The sequence below is a fragment of the Pogona vitticeps genome, chromosome 6 (assembly GCF_051106095.1).
Source record: "Pogona vitticeps strain Pit_001003342236 chromosome 6, PviZW2.1, whole genome shotgun sequence".
NCBI classification, from domain to species: Eukaryota; Metazoa; Chordata; class Lepidosauria; order Squamata; family Agamidae; genus Pogona; species Pogona vitticeps.
In genome coordinates this window covers 8,320,293-8,337,085 of record NC_135788.1, presented here as the reverse complement: position 1 = coordinate 8,337,085, position 16,793 = coordinate 8,320,293, and the positions used below count along the sequence as shown (strand labels likewise).

At 42.4% G+C, this 16,793-nt stretch overlaps 1 protein-coding gene across 6 annotated transcripts in view; it reads right to left on the bottom strand.

Moving 5' to 3' along the window:
* Positions 1 to 16,793, bottom strand: part of DPP6 (dipeptidyl peptidase like 6) — a 490,996-nt gene that overhangs the window by 64,482 nt on the left and 409,721 nt on the right. For all 6 annotated transcript variants that reach the window (XM_020779739.3, XM_020779741.3, XM_078378511.1 and 3 more), the window contains exons 7-8: positions 16,079 to 16,160; positions 562 to 682 (exon numbers count right to left, since the gene is read on the bottom strand). In XM_020779739.3, coding sequence (XP_020635398.2) covers positions 562 to 682; positions 16,079 to 16,160 — 203 coding nt within the window. The remainder of the gene's footprint in view (positions 1 to 561; positions 683 to 16,078; positions 16,161 to 16,793) is intronic.

Here is a 16,793-nt window from a genome sequence, read left to right as displayed (position 1 = left end):
CCGCATAGGCGGTGGCGTCTGATGGTTGGTGGGTGCGGAATGTTCGTACAACTCCCGTCTTTCAAAAAAAAGGATAATCACCAAGCATGTGATTTGTAGCATTTTTTTTTTGCACAGAGTTAATACATGTGGCTGTTCTCATCAGTGTGAACGCCACGATGCAGACTTCAGGAAAATCGCACAGTCAACTGATCAGATGAAAACAATATTGTCACACGGATTGTGGGACAAATGTGTTCTCCATTGTTCCAAAAAGTAGGAATTCCAAGAAATGAGATTGTGACTAAACATTAGGAAGAATCTTCTTAATGGCGTGTACTCTTTGACAAGAGAACGGATTACTTCAGAACATTCATTAGAAGTGTGAAGCAAAGATTACCTAGGAGGGATGATCTAATAACGTTCCCAGCATGGAGCAGAGAGTGGGCTGGGTAAAAATGCAGTTCTATAGTTTATCACCTTCTGTCTCTACCAACATGTGTATATTACGTATATGAGAGGAGACCGCAGACTCTGGAATATTTAAATTCTGGGAGCCCCCCATTAATGCTCCAATCTTACCTTCATACAGCCAGTCGCTGAGTCCATTGAAAATAACTTTGTCTTTTCCTGTGGAGACCACGCGGATGGCCTGCTTCCCCACACGGGCACAATAGTAGATGTTGTTCTCGAAGATAAATAACTACATAGAGACACAAGAAAGAACCATTTTGTCATTATAATTAACCCATAAGGCTCAACAGCAAATAACTTTATGATAATTAATGCACTTATGATGCACTGTTAATAAAGCAATGAGCAGAAAACCTCCTGTATTACTAAGTCTTGCACGGAGATCTGCTTTCTGATCAGGTTTTGACTCAATACTGTAATGTTTTTCAGTCACAGGGAAAAAAAGGGAATGGATCCCAATGCAAGTACAGATCCTAATTTAATTTCAACAGCCGTCTGGGCAGTGGCTTGCCCTAAGGCGGAAAAAATGGAAGTAAAAATTTTAACTCTCTTCTATGCGTTTCAAGTCTTAGTGGAGTTAAAAGGGCTTTTAAAAGAACTCTGTCCAATCCATACTACCTGAAAGTAAATATGCTGTGACCGATACTAAATTTTTTTCTTCCTCTTCCTTTCAAATCTCCTTTTGTTATATGAGATGCTGAAAATACAGTGCAATGCAGAGGATAAAACAGAATCAGAAGGTGACACAGGAGTTAGAGGAGGGGGATCATACATCTCAGCAAGGAGATACACTCTTTGCATCAGTACCTCTGAATATCAGCCACTGAGGTCCAATAACTGAAGACGACTAGGGGACCATGTTCCAAATGTGGGCCATGCAGAGATATCTGGTTTGAAACCAGATACTGGAGGACATAGTCCTTAGAGCTGAACAAGCTTGGCTGTTACATTTCTAACTTGATATTTCTCACCAGAATTTGGAAAAGTTAACCTTTCTCAATCACTATTCATGTAGGCCAGGTGATTCTGGAAATTGTGGTCCCCCCCCCCCAAAAAAAGAGGCTTTTCCAAGCTCCAATTCTGGTTAAACATGATCCTTGAAGGCTAGAATCCTCCATCCTTCCCACTTCGAAACTACTAGGACTGGGTAGTTATATCTATGACTGTAAATACATATATACAATTAAGGCATATATATATATGCACCTTAATTGTGTTGGATTGCTACACAGAATACCACGATGGCTGGAGATGATGGGAGCTGTCATATGCATGCCATAATTGCCTGACAAGGAGCTATGAAAAACTGAAAAGCTTGCCTTAACTTGAAACTTTTTTTTACTGGCCCAGTAAAAGTATCATGCAAGCCAAAACTTAGTATATCCTCCTCCTTTTGTTTTTTTGGGAGTCGCAGATTTCTAATCAGTTTTTTTCCATTAATATAATAGGGTTCCATAGTTTTATTGGCTTTTAGAAGAAGATACCACAGCTCGGAAGTAATTTAAAATTTCTCTCCCATATGTAGTGACTTGCTACCTAAACATAAGGCTTAATCATAAGCTAATTTAATAGAGATGTTGGCTGAAGGGGCCTTTATTTTGGTATTTCCCCTTTAAAAAACATCATCTGAACTTAAAAACCCCATCAAACTACTCATGACAAATTCATTTGATTTGTTCCATGAAATACGTATGTTTCTAACATTTTAATAGTTTTGACATTAAAAAAGAGAGACGTCTCCCAAAATAGCTTTAATTCTTGGAACTGGACAATATATCATATGAATTACAGGTACTATAAATTTTAAGAGGGATTGGGTTCTCATAATAGTAATCATGTTCTGTCAAGTCAATTCTGACTTATGGCAACCCTTATCAGGGTTTTCCAGGTAGAAAATACTCAGACGTGGTTTACCATTCTCTTCTTCTGGGGGCATCCCGGGACTGTGAAGCTTGCCCAAGGCCACCCAGGCTGGTTCTACTTGCAGGAAACACAGTAGGGCATTGAACTCCCAGCCTCTGGTTCTGCAACCGGTTACCTAAACCACTGACCTACCCAGACAGCCTTGGGAATTATTAAATTGATTCTTAATTTGATTGCATGCTGAATAACAGTGCATTACTTCACCATACATCCTGTACTCCTTTTCAAAGAGAGGTGAACTTTGTTGAAATCCTCAGACTGCCTTATAAGCTGTCTCTTCTTTAATTGAGAAGCAACACAGGGCTATGGTGGGGTTGGGAGTGGAAATGGGGAATTTCTGTGAGAGTTTAGGGCCTTTTTTCCATATTGAGTGACTGCTCGGGGAGTCCCCTCCCCAAGGGCCGTGGCCAAACTGGAAAAGGACATAGCCCAGTTGACGAATTAGTTACTTAACAAATGAACATTTAAAATTGGAATACATGTAGTTTTGAAAAATACATTTTGATTTATTCTCCATAAATTTATCTTTATTTGTTTAACTATTAGTACTTCTATGCAAATCAAATTCATTCCTTAAATATAATTTATTATATAACATTCATTCAGCCTTCCTGGCTGACCGTGTCCAGAGGGTGGTGCTGGGGGACAGTTGCTCTGCCCCATGGCAGTTGTGTCATGGGGTTCCTCAGGGCTCAATACTGTCCCCCATGCTCTTCAACATCTACATGAAACCGCTGGGAGAGGTCATCAGGAGGTTTGGGCTGAGGAGTCAGCAATATGCTGACGATACTCAGCTCTACCTCTCGTTTTCCACCAATCCAGGTGAGGCAGTTTCTGTGCTGAACTCATGTCTGGACCTGATAATGGACTGGATGAGGGTTAATAAATTGAAACTCAATCCAGACAAGACGGAAGTGCTGTTAGTGGGTGCTTCACCAGACAGGCTGGAGGGCCATTTCCCCGCCCTGAATGGGGTTACACTCCCCCTAAGGGACAGGGTCCGCAGCTTGGGGGTGCTCCTGGACCCCAGTCTAACACTGGAAACCCAGGTGGACTCGGTGGCCAGGGGCGGCTTTCTTCAGCTGCGGAAATTATACCACCTACGGCCCTACCTGGACGAGCGGAGTCTCATGACAGTCACACATGCACTGGTAACATCCCACATAGATTACTGCAATGCGCTTTACGTGGGGCTGCCTTTGAAGACGGTCCGGCGACTGCAACTGGTCCAGAATCGAGCTGCGCGGCTGGTGAGTGGTGTAGCCACCAGGGAACATATCAAGCCGATTCTGTATAAGTTACATTGGCTACCAGTTGCTGTCCGGGCCCAATTCAAAGTGCTTGTTTTGACATTCGTCGTCTCATCTAGTCGTTTCGTTGTGTCCGACTCTTTGTGACCCCATGGACCAGAGCACGCCAGGCCCTCCTATCTTCTACTGCCTCCCGGAGTTGTGTCAAATAAAGCCCTAAACGGCTTGGGCCCTGGATACCTGAAGGACCGCCTCCTTCCATATGAACCTACCCGGCAGTTAAGATCTAGCCAGGGGGCCCTTTTGAAAGAGCCGTCCCTCAAGGAGGTAAGAGGGATGGTTTGTAGACAAAGGGCCTTTTCGGCAGCTGCCCCCAGACTATGGAATGCCCTCCGGACTGAGATTCGTCTGGCGCCGACGCTGGTGATATTTCGCCGCCAGGTCAAAACCTTCCTGTTCCAGAAGGCTTTTAATTGAAATAATAGTAGCTGTGGGTCTGATGGCAATTTTAATTGTATTTTAATTGTATTTTAATTATTTTATCTTTTACTGTATTGAATTTTAATTATTGTAAGCCGCCCAGAGACCTCTGGGTAGTGTGGGCAGCATATAAATTGAATAAATAAAATAAATAAATAAATAAATGTATCAGCCCACTTGTTTTTCATATGATTGGCATTCAAATCAGATGTAGTGGATAACTAAAGCAGCAGCAGCAGCCCTCTGGTGGCTAAACAGTTTTGTCTGCAGAAAGACAATTACAGTTACTGAATTTTGAAACATATTAAAGCCCAACAAAAGAGGGAAGATTTTTTTTTTTAAAAAAAGCGCCTTGCATACAGTGCCTGGATTGTGTATCTCCAACACTAATGTGCTTTCAGTTCATCATTACAGCACTAGTTCTCTCTCTCTGCCTTCGGACCTCACATGGCATGGATGCCCCATCATACTCTCTCATCCCTGCACATAACAGCAGGCATGCAAGGAAGCTGGGTAGACAAGAAATATAACACAGAATTTTCTGATTTTTTTTTTCTTCATATGGAAGAGCATTTAACCACGGGAGCCCCCAGCAACAGACTAAACAGCACAGTGAAAAATATGCCGAAGGTGAACACTAATGTAATTGCTTTTTATTTTAGTTACGGCTGGCCTTACAATCCCTGCTTGTTATTGTATTTAAATATATTTTGAAAATCTGATATTTTTAGATTTAAGGGGAAAAAAGGGAATTAAAACTGCAATGGATGCAGAGGTACTCATGGCTGCTTTAACTTAATCTGCAGCAGACAGGAAAATGAGATTTTCAGAGGCCAAAAGGAGGGTTAAGCAGTAATTACTAAACACTCATCCTATGTTTTCCTATGTCAAGCTAAAAAAGAACAAAAATATTTTATATAGAGTACAGTATCTATTTTTCATGCAGAGGCTGAATTCTCAAAGGGCTGCAAATGAGCATCTCAGATTCATTTCCTCTCTTTCCGCAGCAAAATGTGAAACTGGCAAAGCCTTTTGACAGGTAGAATCCAACACCTTTTTAAGAAGCCCTGGGAGAAACGCTTTCCTCTGCAAGTGGGAACAGACAACCCCCTTATAAAGGGGTTGGGTTTGAAAGCACAGCTGTATGCATGCACACAGACATGCACACATACATGCATTGCACAAACACACACACACACATTCTGGACATATGCGCTAGTTGCATCCAATGTTTTTATGGTTTATGACCTATGTATCTTCTACTGTAATCAGTATAAACGGGCTTGTCCTCCTGTCTGTATGCAAGCAATAGGTATTCCAGATGAATGGGCACAAGGCTTTCATTCTCCCCCCCCCCCCCGACTCCAGTTCCCAGAATTTGCCAAGAATTCCCCAGATAGAATTCTGGGATCTTTAACTCACAGACACCTACACTTTGCTCACCTGCACCAGGGCCTATCATTAAAATCCATGGCAATCTGGGGCCTGTGCCTCCCTGTTGTTAATGTACAAAAACCAGTTGGAAGTACGGGCCCTTGATGGCTCTATGGTGCTTTCTGGGAGTCTTAGGTTTTAGAAGGTGTCCTCTATAGAGCTTAATGGGGAGTAAGACTATCGTTTTCAGAAAGCAGCAAGGCAGCAACCTGGGGCCAGGATGTCCTGTTGCTTTTTTTGTACTTTAACTTTTGAGATAGGCTGTAGATGTTGGTTTGTGGGATGGAACTATTGCTGTATGTTGGCTAGGACTGACAGACGTTACAGGCCAAAGGCATCTAGACAGACACAGTTGTCAGACCGACTATACCTACTCTTAACCAATGGAGGATCCTCCTTCCCTTTCTTTGAGGAAGTCCTTCTATCAAAGGACTCAACATACACAGGATCTCCGTTGCATTATATTCACTTAGTCTCCAGGCTTGTCTGTTCTTTGTGATCTGCTTCCAAGCATCATCCCTCTCCTATTCCCAGACCCAGACAGTTCCTCTTGACTTGCATTACCTTGTACAGGGATGGTCACCCAGGGAGACATCCATGGGCGTATTCAGGCACAATTTTTTTCTCCGGTGCCACCAAATGACACAGAGATACTCAAGATCCATGCACCCTGTAGACATAGCTGTGACATTTGTGGCGACAGGATTTTGAAAGTCAACTGAAGGATGCAGAAAGACCATATGTTTCAATTCAGGAAAGCAACAGGGCCGATAAACACTGTTTGTCCTGCAGGATCTTAAGTCAGGTACATCAAACACATCCCTTGGGTGCTTTTCTTATTTCTTCCTGCAACCTCGTATTCCTAGCCCCTTCCCCCTTTGTTCATTCATTTCTTTCAGCTAATCAGTGGTCAAGAAGAGACACTGCTTCTCCAGCAACCCATCTCAAACACAGAACATGGGAGCAACATTTCTGCAACCTCGCTGGTACTGAGCAGGGTGCATCAACTGCTGCATGTGGAGGATGTCTCTGGCCCAAGACCCTGACATTGATGCATTTGCTGAATTCACATGTACAGGTGCACGTTTTCACACACGCGTTACCACGGGCACTTGATAACAACACACATCCACTAAAATGGTGTGATGAATGAAAAAGACCAACAAAGCATGTCCAGTCCCCCTGCTATGATGGCCATGTGCTTTTCTGAAAAGAAGATCCGCATGTCTGGCTTGGTTTCTGGAAAGCAGCAAAATCAGGTTAGAGCCAATATTGATGTGGGTATTTCAAGGTTATGTCTGCACCAGTTGTCTCTCTTATTAAAGACACCAGAATATACTGGAAGAAGGTGGTGCAGCTTGCACTTCCTTGTCAGGAGTATTTAGATAATGCTCTATTCTAGGAATTTGGGAGGAAAAGAAATACTTTGCAATGCAACTTCCCTGACGTGGGGAAACTGTGCCTCTGAACAGCCCCTCTTATCAAAAACCAACTGTCTTCCTGAAAATGGGTAAGTTGGGAAGCCAGTGTTTTCTCTCAGTGCTGCTGACACAGACATGATGGTGCGCATCCCTCAAATTCCAAGGATGTTCTGGAGACACGAGGCCCAGAAAGCAGCCCAATGGAAGGGCAAACCGTCTCTTTATGAGCAGGGAAAAAGCATCAATAGGATTGCAAGCATAGCCCATCCTGTGCGAGAAGGCGAAGGATGCAAAAAAAAAATGTGCTGAAGATGGAGGGAGTCAGACATCCAAATGCTGGGCGTCATGGGAATGCTGGCCGTTAAAAGGTACAATCACTGAATTTGGAGGAAAAGTGAAGATCAGCTCATCCAGTTTTATATATTCAGTAAGACCTCTATCTGCGGGACCAGTACCTGTTGATTTGCTTATCCGCTGGCTGAAAATACTTAATAACCCACCCAACTCTAGCCTGAAAAACAATTATTTTTATGCATTTCAAGGGTGTATTTACCAGAACTGGCCATTAGAGCGAGCCAGAGACCGTGCAATGTATAGCATTTGAAACTTTCACATTTTTTTAGTAGGGGAGCTTGGAATCCATCCCCCGTAGATACTGTGGTTCTACTGTATTAATTTGTTCTCATCAAGATGTGATCAGAATACCTCCACCCACCCAGGCCAAAAAAGAGGAAGGCTGGAGTGGAAATCTCTATTAGATGACGGTTCCCTATGCAGATGATAATGCAAACACCTAATACCCTTCCTGTATTTTTAATTGGCACAGACTCAACAGGCCTGCATTACAACCAGGGGATGCATCGGCCTGCATCTGCAGTATATCATATAAATGATACTGTCATCATTCCCCTTGGCCGAGCTTCAACCGGCTGGTATGAAGGAGAGAGGTCTTTCGGCCACCCTCCCCTTAAGAACTGAAAGTGGTGTGAAAGACATCCATCCATCCATCCATCCATCCATCCATCCATCCATCCATCCATCCATCCATCCATCCATCCATCCATCCATCCATCCATCCATCCACCCATCCATCCATCCATCCATCCATCCATCCATCCATCCATCCATCCATCCATCCATCCATCCATCCATCCATCCATCCATCTCCACGGTTGGAACTTTGTGCCCTGTATCCCAAAGCTTTTTTGGTAAGAGTGGGCAGAGGAAGAGATGACCTGTTTCCAGTCATACAGAATGCCTTCTAAACCATTTCTGAGAGGTGCACAGATTTGGAGTTTAATCTTAGAATTCCCCAAAAGCTGCTTGGAAAATTCTGGGAGTTGTATTCCCCCCCCACACACACACACACCCAAGAAACAACCAGAAATCTGCATTGCTCTAGCATTTTCAACTCTTCAAAGAACTATTGGCTGGTATCTTGTTTAGTATTTAGGTGGTCACAAGTCAAAATTGATTTGAAGGCACACAGCGATTGGTTGGCTGGAGAGCTGAGTGGTTTAGGTAACTGGCTAAAAAAGCCGGAAGTTGGGAGTTCGATTCCCCAGCTGTGCCTCCAGGGAGAAGAGCCAACCTGTGTGGCCTTGGGGCAAGTTGCACAAACACTCCCCCAGAAGAAGGGAATGGTAAATCACTTCTCAGTATTCACTACTTGGAAAACCCTCAAAAGGGTCTCCAGAAGCCACAACTGACTTGACAGTGCATGAGTATTCTGCTCCCACTGCAGAAGCTTCTGTAGCAATCTGTTGAGTCATCAGGAGTGTGTGACCAGACATTCTGCCAGTGCTTCATCAGATCACCAAGGTAGCTTTTGAAGTTGGAGTTCCATGTGTGCAAATACTGAACAAGATATTGGCCATTGTCTGCTGCCCTCTTTTTAGTGGGCTATACCAGGGAATTTGGAAATGTATAGATATGGAAGAAGTACGTGAATAACTGAACTATACCTAAGTTTTGCAATATGTCTGAAGGGCAGAGTACGATAGTGGACAAAGGGTCAGATTAGGACTCAGAAGATGAGAGTTAAAATCCCTACTCATGCAAGAGTTGAATTGCTAAAACCACCCAAGGTGTAGCCTCACAAACCTTATTGGGACCAGCACAAGTCAGAATTGAATTGATTGTATGTAACACACATGTATTAAGGCATCGGTGACTAGGGAGCTGTATGCTCATGCCTCCATTTTTTCTAACATCCTTCCTTCTTATGTGTGCTTTTGTTGTAATTTTAACAAATTAACAAGGCAAATATGTTGCTTGGTTTTGTTTTTTTTAAAGGGCAACTCATATAATTTTTAACAAGAGCCCTGTGGCATCATGGTTAAACTGCAGTACTGCAGCGAAACCTCTGCTCACAACCTGAATTCAATCCACATGGGTTCAGGAAGCTGGATCAAGGTTGACTTAGCTTTCCTTCCTTCTAAAGTCAGTAAAATGAGTCCACTGGGGAGGTTCAACAAAGTGTTATTTGCATGACTACATTGTAAACTCCCCAGAGGGTGTTTTAGCATTATGGGACAGTATATACATCAAAACAAGAACATATAATTTTGAATTTCTCCTGTGACAATTTTGAGCTGCCAAACACAATAGGCACGCATGTAGCAGGAACAATTTTATGGAAAGGCCTGACCTCCAGCTATACTCCACAAATTCCTTGTTTCACACCAGAACCCCCCCTTTTTTTTCAGACCAAGCGTGCACCATTCTGACATTCTCCATCTATTTGAAAAATATTATTACCCAGTGATAATCCCTTGCCACACTCCATTTGAACACAGCAAACAAACTCTGCTGCACATCTATGATTTCAAAAGCAGCCTTCAGAGCCCACATTTTCTCCTGAATTATCACTTGAGCTTTTGCAAGTGGGCAGCTGCAATAATTTAGACAATTTTACAGAAATGACTGCAGCACATTTAATCTGAAAAGAGGCTTTTAATGACTCCAAATACAACAGAGGTGGGGTAGAATTCTGTGCCTGGGCTTCTGAACCAGTTACTTCAAAAGATAACAGCCTTGTTATATTGCTCCAAGTTATGTATCAGTTAATGTGGCCTTTCATATAATCTTCAATTGTACTTTTAAGTTCCGCATGATGGATTATCTTGTATTCTGTAACCTAATATTTTATGTAGGGCACCCACTGTAAATTAGATTTTCTTCATGTGAAATGATACATGCTGCTTCATTGATAATATTTTATTACATTACAGGACATGAGAATAGGAAAGGAATATGGCTTCGTGGTCAGCATAAATAATCAAGACCTAGGATCCTTGCAGTTCAAAATGGTTTGACACATTTGAGTCAAGGTTTTTAAACTGTGGAAAGATGTGGAGTTGACAAGAGCAGATAAGGATTGGTTCTGGGTCCAGATCAATCACAGAATCATAGAATAATTGAATTGGAGGTGGCCTATAAGGCCATCAAGTCCAACCCCTTGCTCAATGCAGGAATCTAAATCAAACCACATCTGACAGACAGCTGTCCAATTTTCTCTTGAATGCCTCCAGCATGGGAACATTTGCCACATATAAAGGTAATTGGTTGCATTGTCATACTGCTCTAACAGTTAAGAAGTTTTTCCTGATACTGGCTTCCTGTAGCTTGAGCCCATTACGGCATTTCTACCTATAAAGCCCTATACAGCTTGGGTCCAGGCCACCTGAAGAACTGTATCTCCCTATATGTGCCTTCTCCACGATTAAGGCCCTCCTCTCGGTCCCATTGCCAGCACAAGCACAGCTGATGGGGACACACAGGAGAGGGCCTTCTCGGTGGCAGCTCCCAGGCTGTGGAACCCTCTCCCTTGGGAGATCAGGAGGGCCCCTTCCCTTTTATCCGTTTGAAAAAAAGCTAAAGACCCATCTCTTCAGGCAGACTTATAACTGAATCCCTGAACCCCATTTTAGCAGATGATTTTAATCTTTTTCATGTTTCCATGTTTTAATCTTTCAATTTTATTTTAATTGATATATTGTTTAATTTTAATATTAAACTTATTGTGTTTTTAATTGTTGTGAGCTGTTTTGGGTCCCTTGTTGGGCATATTATTATTATTATTATTATTATTATTATTATTATTATTATTATTATTATTATTATTATTATTATTATCATCATCATCATCATCATCATCATCATCATCATCATCATCATCATCATCATCATCATCAATAATAATAATAATAATAATAATAATAATAATAATAATAATAATAATAATAATAATAATAATAATAATAATAATAATAATAATAATAATAATAATAATAATAATAATAATAATAATAAAATCTTGCACTCTGGGATGATCAAGAGCAGATCCTGCCCCTCCTCTGTATGATCACCTTTCAAGTATTTGAAAAGTACTTATTCTATCTCCCCTAAATCTTCTTTCCCCAGGACTAAACATGCCCAATCTTTCCTCGTAGGGCTTGGTTTCCCTTGATCTGCCGTCCTCTGAACTTGCTCATTTCTTGGCCTCCTTCTTCAAGTGTGATGTCCAGAACTGGACACACTCTTCTAGATGAGTAACCAGTGCCAAACAGAAGGGAACTAGTACCTCACAGGATCTGGAGACTCTACTTCCGTTAATATCTCCGAACATAGCATTCGCCTTTTTTTGCAGCCATATCACACTGTTAGCTCATATTCATCTTTTGATTCACACTAATTCCAAGATCCTTCTCAGTCATACTATTTCAGCATTCAAAATACTAGGTCCCCCCCCCCCTTTTGGAGGGAGGCTAGTCTAGTCCAGAGTTTGGAAAATTACTTTTCAAATGTAATCAGTGACCATGATTTCATTTCTCATGATTCAAAAACAAGTAGAATAATCATTTCCTTGTGCCTTCGAAAAAGCCTCAAGAAAGCCACAAGCCACAGCCTTGTGTTACAAAATACAATCTAAAACAACAAAAGAAACTGAGAATTGCAGCTAGGCTGGAGAAGGAGTGAAGCTATCCTGTGTTGTATTACAATCACATGTCCAGTGTGGATGATAAATGTTGCAAAAGTTCCCAATTCTTTAATTTGCAGATAGCCATATTTGTATACCTTGCTGCTTATCACTTTACAGGTTAACCTCTCAGTGTTTCCTTTGGGCAAGATGCATATAATGATTCACGATACACCAATTCTATGGCTTTCTGTTCATCTTCTACAAGTCACCTAACCCAGCCTACAGTAATTACACCTGGCAGATGGCACCCTAATCTTCGACATTGGTACAAATGAAAAAGATGCTCAAGAATAGCACCATGAAAAATTAATGGTGCAGGCTTTGTGAAGCCCTGCTGGAAAGCAAACACACCTGCCCGGTTTATGTTTATGTGCCCATCAAAAGGGCAGCCGGATGAAAAGCAGCAACCAAAGAGCTACCGTGATACTCACAAAAGGCCCTTCGTCGCAGTTGAGAGCAACGTGGCGAACCAAACTGATCCACAGTCTCGAGCTGAAATCAGCAAAATGTAACCCAAAATATAAGGAGGCAAACTACAGTTGCCACCAGTTTTTCCAGATAAGAGATGTGGGACTTCCAACCACTCAATGGCAGCCACATCCTTTGCATGTTGATGGACCCATGGAGACACGTCTAGAATGTCACAAGTTCATGAGGTGCTGATGTCCACAAAGGAAGAAGCAGAGGAAAAATAGGTTTTGATGGAGGTAGCAAGAAATGGCAAAGATGAGGGATGAAGAAGAAACAGAGGCAGGAGAAGCTGCATGGACTCTGTGAGGTCCAACCTCTCCTCCCTCCTCAGGGAAGTTTGGGCCACTGCTGTCCTTAGCCTTTTACCAATGCTCAGACAGATACAATATACAAACCAGTACAGGAGGAACACTGGGGTGTCAGGTTGTACTCCTGGCTGATATATATTCACTGGAAAGTGTGTAGATAGCTATTTGTATTTTTGTTGTTGTTGTTGTTTAGTCGTTTAGTCATGTCCGACTCTTCATGACCCCATGGACCAGAGCACGCCAGGCCCTCCTGTCTTCCACTGCCTCCCAGATTTGGGTCAAATTCATGTTGGTAGCTTTGATGACACTGTCCAACCATCTTGTCCTCTGTCGTCCCCTTCTCCTCTTGCCTTCACGCTTTCCCAACATCAGCGTCTTTTCCAGGGAGTCTTCTCTTCTCATGAGATGGCCAAAGTACTGGAGCCTCAGCTTTAGAATCTGTCCTTCCAGCGAGCACTCAGGGTTGATTTCCTTCAAAATGGATAGGTTTGTTCTCCTTGCAGTCCAGGAGATTCTCAAGAGCCTCCTCCAGCACTACAATTCAAAAGCATCAATTCTTCGGCGGTTGGCCTTCTTTATGGTCCAGCTCTCACTTCCACTGCCTCCCGGAGTTGGGTCAAATCCATGTTGGTTGCTTCGATGACACCATCCAACAATCTCTTCCTCTGTCGTCCCCTTCTCCTCTTGCCTTCACACTTTCCCAACATCAGGGGCTTTTCCAGGGAGTCTTCTCTTCTCATGAGATAGGCAATATTGGAGCCTCAGCTTCAGGATCTGTCCTTCCAGTGAGCACTCAGGGTTGATTTCCTTCAGAATGGAAGTTCTAACATAGGCCAAGTCTATTGAAAATCCCTTGCTCTTCCCCTCTACTTGTTCATTCAACAAGAACAAACACTAATGCAACAGGCAGTAAATTCTTGAATCCTGCTTTTATAGGTCTGGAGGTGTCATAATAAAGAAACAAGGATGAATCTCAGCTGTCACCAGCTCTCCTGGTTTTTATTTATGTAATTACAACACAACTCTATGTGCATTTATCTCACTGAATAGTCAACTGTGCCCATAAAGCAGGTGATACCAGTATAAATAAGTACATAGTCAACAATCAATCTAAAACAACTCAAACAGATTTAAAATAATCCAGTTTAAAAAAAAAAGGACACCCATCTTTTTTGTGTCTATCAATCCAGGGCAGAGCTTGCCACTTCTGACTTCTGGGGGGGGGGGGGAGAAGGGAAAGCCATTCCAGAAATGAAGTCATTTACGTAAAAATTGAAAGGAAATGGTGCTAAAAGGCAACTTTGTTGGGCAGAGCTTGGAAAAATATGCTTTTCTGAACTACAGTTAGCCATGATGGCAGCAGAGGTGTTGTGAGAGTTATTACCCTCCCATCTTGCCTCCAAAGTAACTTCTGAGCTAGACAATGCAGTGTTAAGCAGAATAATCATACAAACTAGGAAGCAAATTTAATCTCAGATTCTTATTTCACTTCACTGCGTTCCAGGGTGCCCTGAAATCCAAGTGTTACCAGGGGCCGACCAGCAACATTGTAAAAACACTGTCATCCTGTCTGTCATTGCTAAACGTCTCTCCCATATGCAGCTGCTCATAAGCACTGGGTGTGCTGCTGTGTCTGGAAGACCTGGCCAGACCCCCATTGGGAGGTTCTGCCCTGGATGTCCTGCAACACACATAGTTTCCATGAATGGTGGGCCAATGCTGAAAAAATTCATCAAAGTGACTCAGACACAGAGGTCGAAGGCATTAGTTTTAGGGAATATAATTTCTAGAATCCCATGGCCTGCGTGGTCAAGAGTTCTGGGTGCTTGTTGTCTGAAAACTAGACCTTTCTTACCTCTGCTTAGATAAGTGCACGGTAAAGTTCATCTGAAACAACCTATATAGATCAAATTGGAAAGTGAAACACGTGTATTGATGAACTGCCTGTTTCCAAGCCACATCACGTCACTGTCTCCTAACCTTCAAAGTGGAAAATCATCTAAATCCAGCGCTAGTCCCAACTAGAGCAGCACCGCTAAATCAGTGGGAAATATACAATTAAGGACTGACCAAGTCTCCCTGGTTGAATGGGTTGACTGCAGCTGTGACCAGCAACTGGCTTAGACCTGAGAGTTTATCTACAGCACACAGTGATAGTCATGTAATACCAGTTTAATTGCCATATCTCCATAGTGGGAGAGCACGCTTCTGACGGTGCCCATTGCACCATGCAGTTTTGTCCGTTTGTCTCCTTCTGAATTGTTGTCTGGAGGAAGACATGCTACCTGGTATACAATTTCTCTTCCTGCTGAATGCATATTCATCGGTCATGCTGTCTCATCGGTAGACTATTAAATGCTTCATCTCGCTTATAGAAAGTGAATACCAACCAGCCAAATGAACCCTATAATCCTATTAGGAAATCATTTTCTCCCTTCTGTTTCCTCCAGGAGTTCTGGGAGGTAGTTTCTGGCTATGGCACCAGTGCTTTATTGTGTGCGCAATTGCATTATGCAGGACTGGGTTATCAAAAGATCATGGAGAACACAAGGACATCAACAAAGCCTGTGACAAACTCAATATATTGTACTGCCACGACCACAGAGCATCCTCAAATTATCAGCCTCCTAGCAACTCGCATTATCTTTCTTGCCACCCTGGTAACTTTCTTCTGCACAAGAAAAAACAAAAAGACATCCACATTTTATGCTACTGTCAGCTAACAGAAGCAGGGAAACAGCTTGGTTTACTGGAGGAGCACCTTGTAGTAAACACAGATAGATAAAAATATAAAAATATGAATTTGGTGCAAAGCAAAATGGTCTGAAATCATGATATGATGGCTAGTATTACTGGACCTATTCCAGAAGCTGTAAACCTCGAAATACTAGTTCCTAGGGGAGAAACATCAGGGAAAGCGCATTATTTTTATGTCTTGCTTGGATGTGGGGCCAAAGTCCTTCATGCAATTGAAAATAACTTTTCTTATGTGTGCTTACTTTTTAGCTGTTTATATTACTCTTTAGAGTGCCTGGACAGCTCAGTGCTTTAGGTATCTGGCTGCAGAATCAGAGGCTGGAAGTTCAATTCCCCAGCTGTGCCTCCTGGAGGAAAAGGCAGCCTGTATGGCTGTACAATCCTAGGGCATCCCCAGAAAAAGAGAATGTTAAGCCACTTTTGTGTATAAGCTAAAAGTGACCTCACTGCACCTGGCTCTTATTCTAGGACTTTTTATCCTATACGTTTCTTTTTCATCCTCCTTTTTTTTCTAACCTCATAACCAAATTGAAAATTTTTTTACATGAAAGATTTAGCACATTTGTGGCCATGTGCTCAGGCAACACGTTTCCTTACCAGCTGTTGGCCTTTGGGTCCCCATCCTGCATACTGAAGCTTTGAGTTGCTAACTTCAGGAGGGTACAGATTTTGCGGTTCCCTGTAAATAGATAACATGGGAGAAAGTAAACATTTGTCCCGGAGCACTCTCTATTAAATTGCATCACAGCAAAAAGCTGATTTGAGCTTTTTAAATAAATTGCCACTGGTCTGCAGGTAACATTGTCCCTTTTCACGACCATCCCAAACGCTCAAACCTTTTCCTTCTTAGCTTCTGTTTCAAAAGCAACTTGCAATGCAGCAACGAGTATTGAGGGAGAAGAAGGGTTTTGGGGTTGTTTATGTTTCCATGGCAAATGCAAAAGTGTATTTTGGGTAGGTAAATAGAATCCAATACTCTCCCATTGCAAAGTCCAAGCATTTAAAAATGGCATACACTGGGCACTTTCAGGCGCACGGCTCCATGTTCTGTTTTCTTTGGACCCCATTTGAGTCTTGCTTGAGAACTATCTATCCTTTCTTCCGTAACTTCAGGAAGACTGAGGATGGGTACTACTCAGATTCAAAATGACTAGGAAATCCCAGGGATTTCCAGGCAGGACTAGGAAAGAATCCTGCTGGAAACTGTCAGGCTGACAACACTGGGCTAGATGGGCCAGTGGGCTGACTCAACGGAAGGCAGTTTGCAATGTTTTTGTATGTACGGAAGCACAGAAACTGAGGTGTTGAGTTC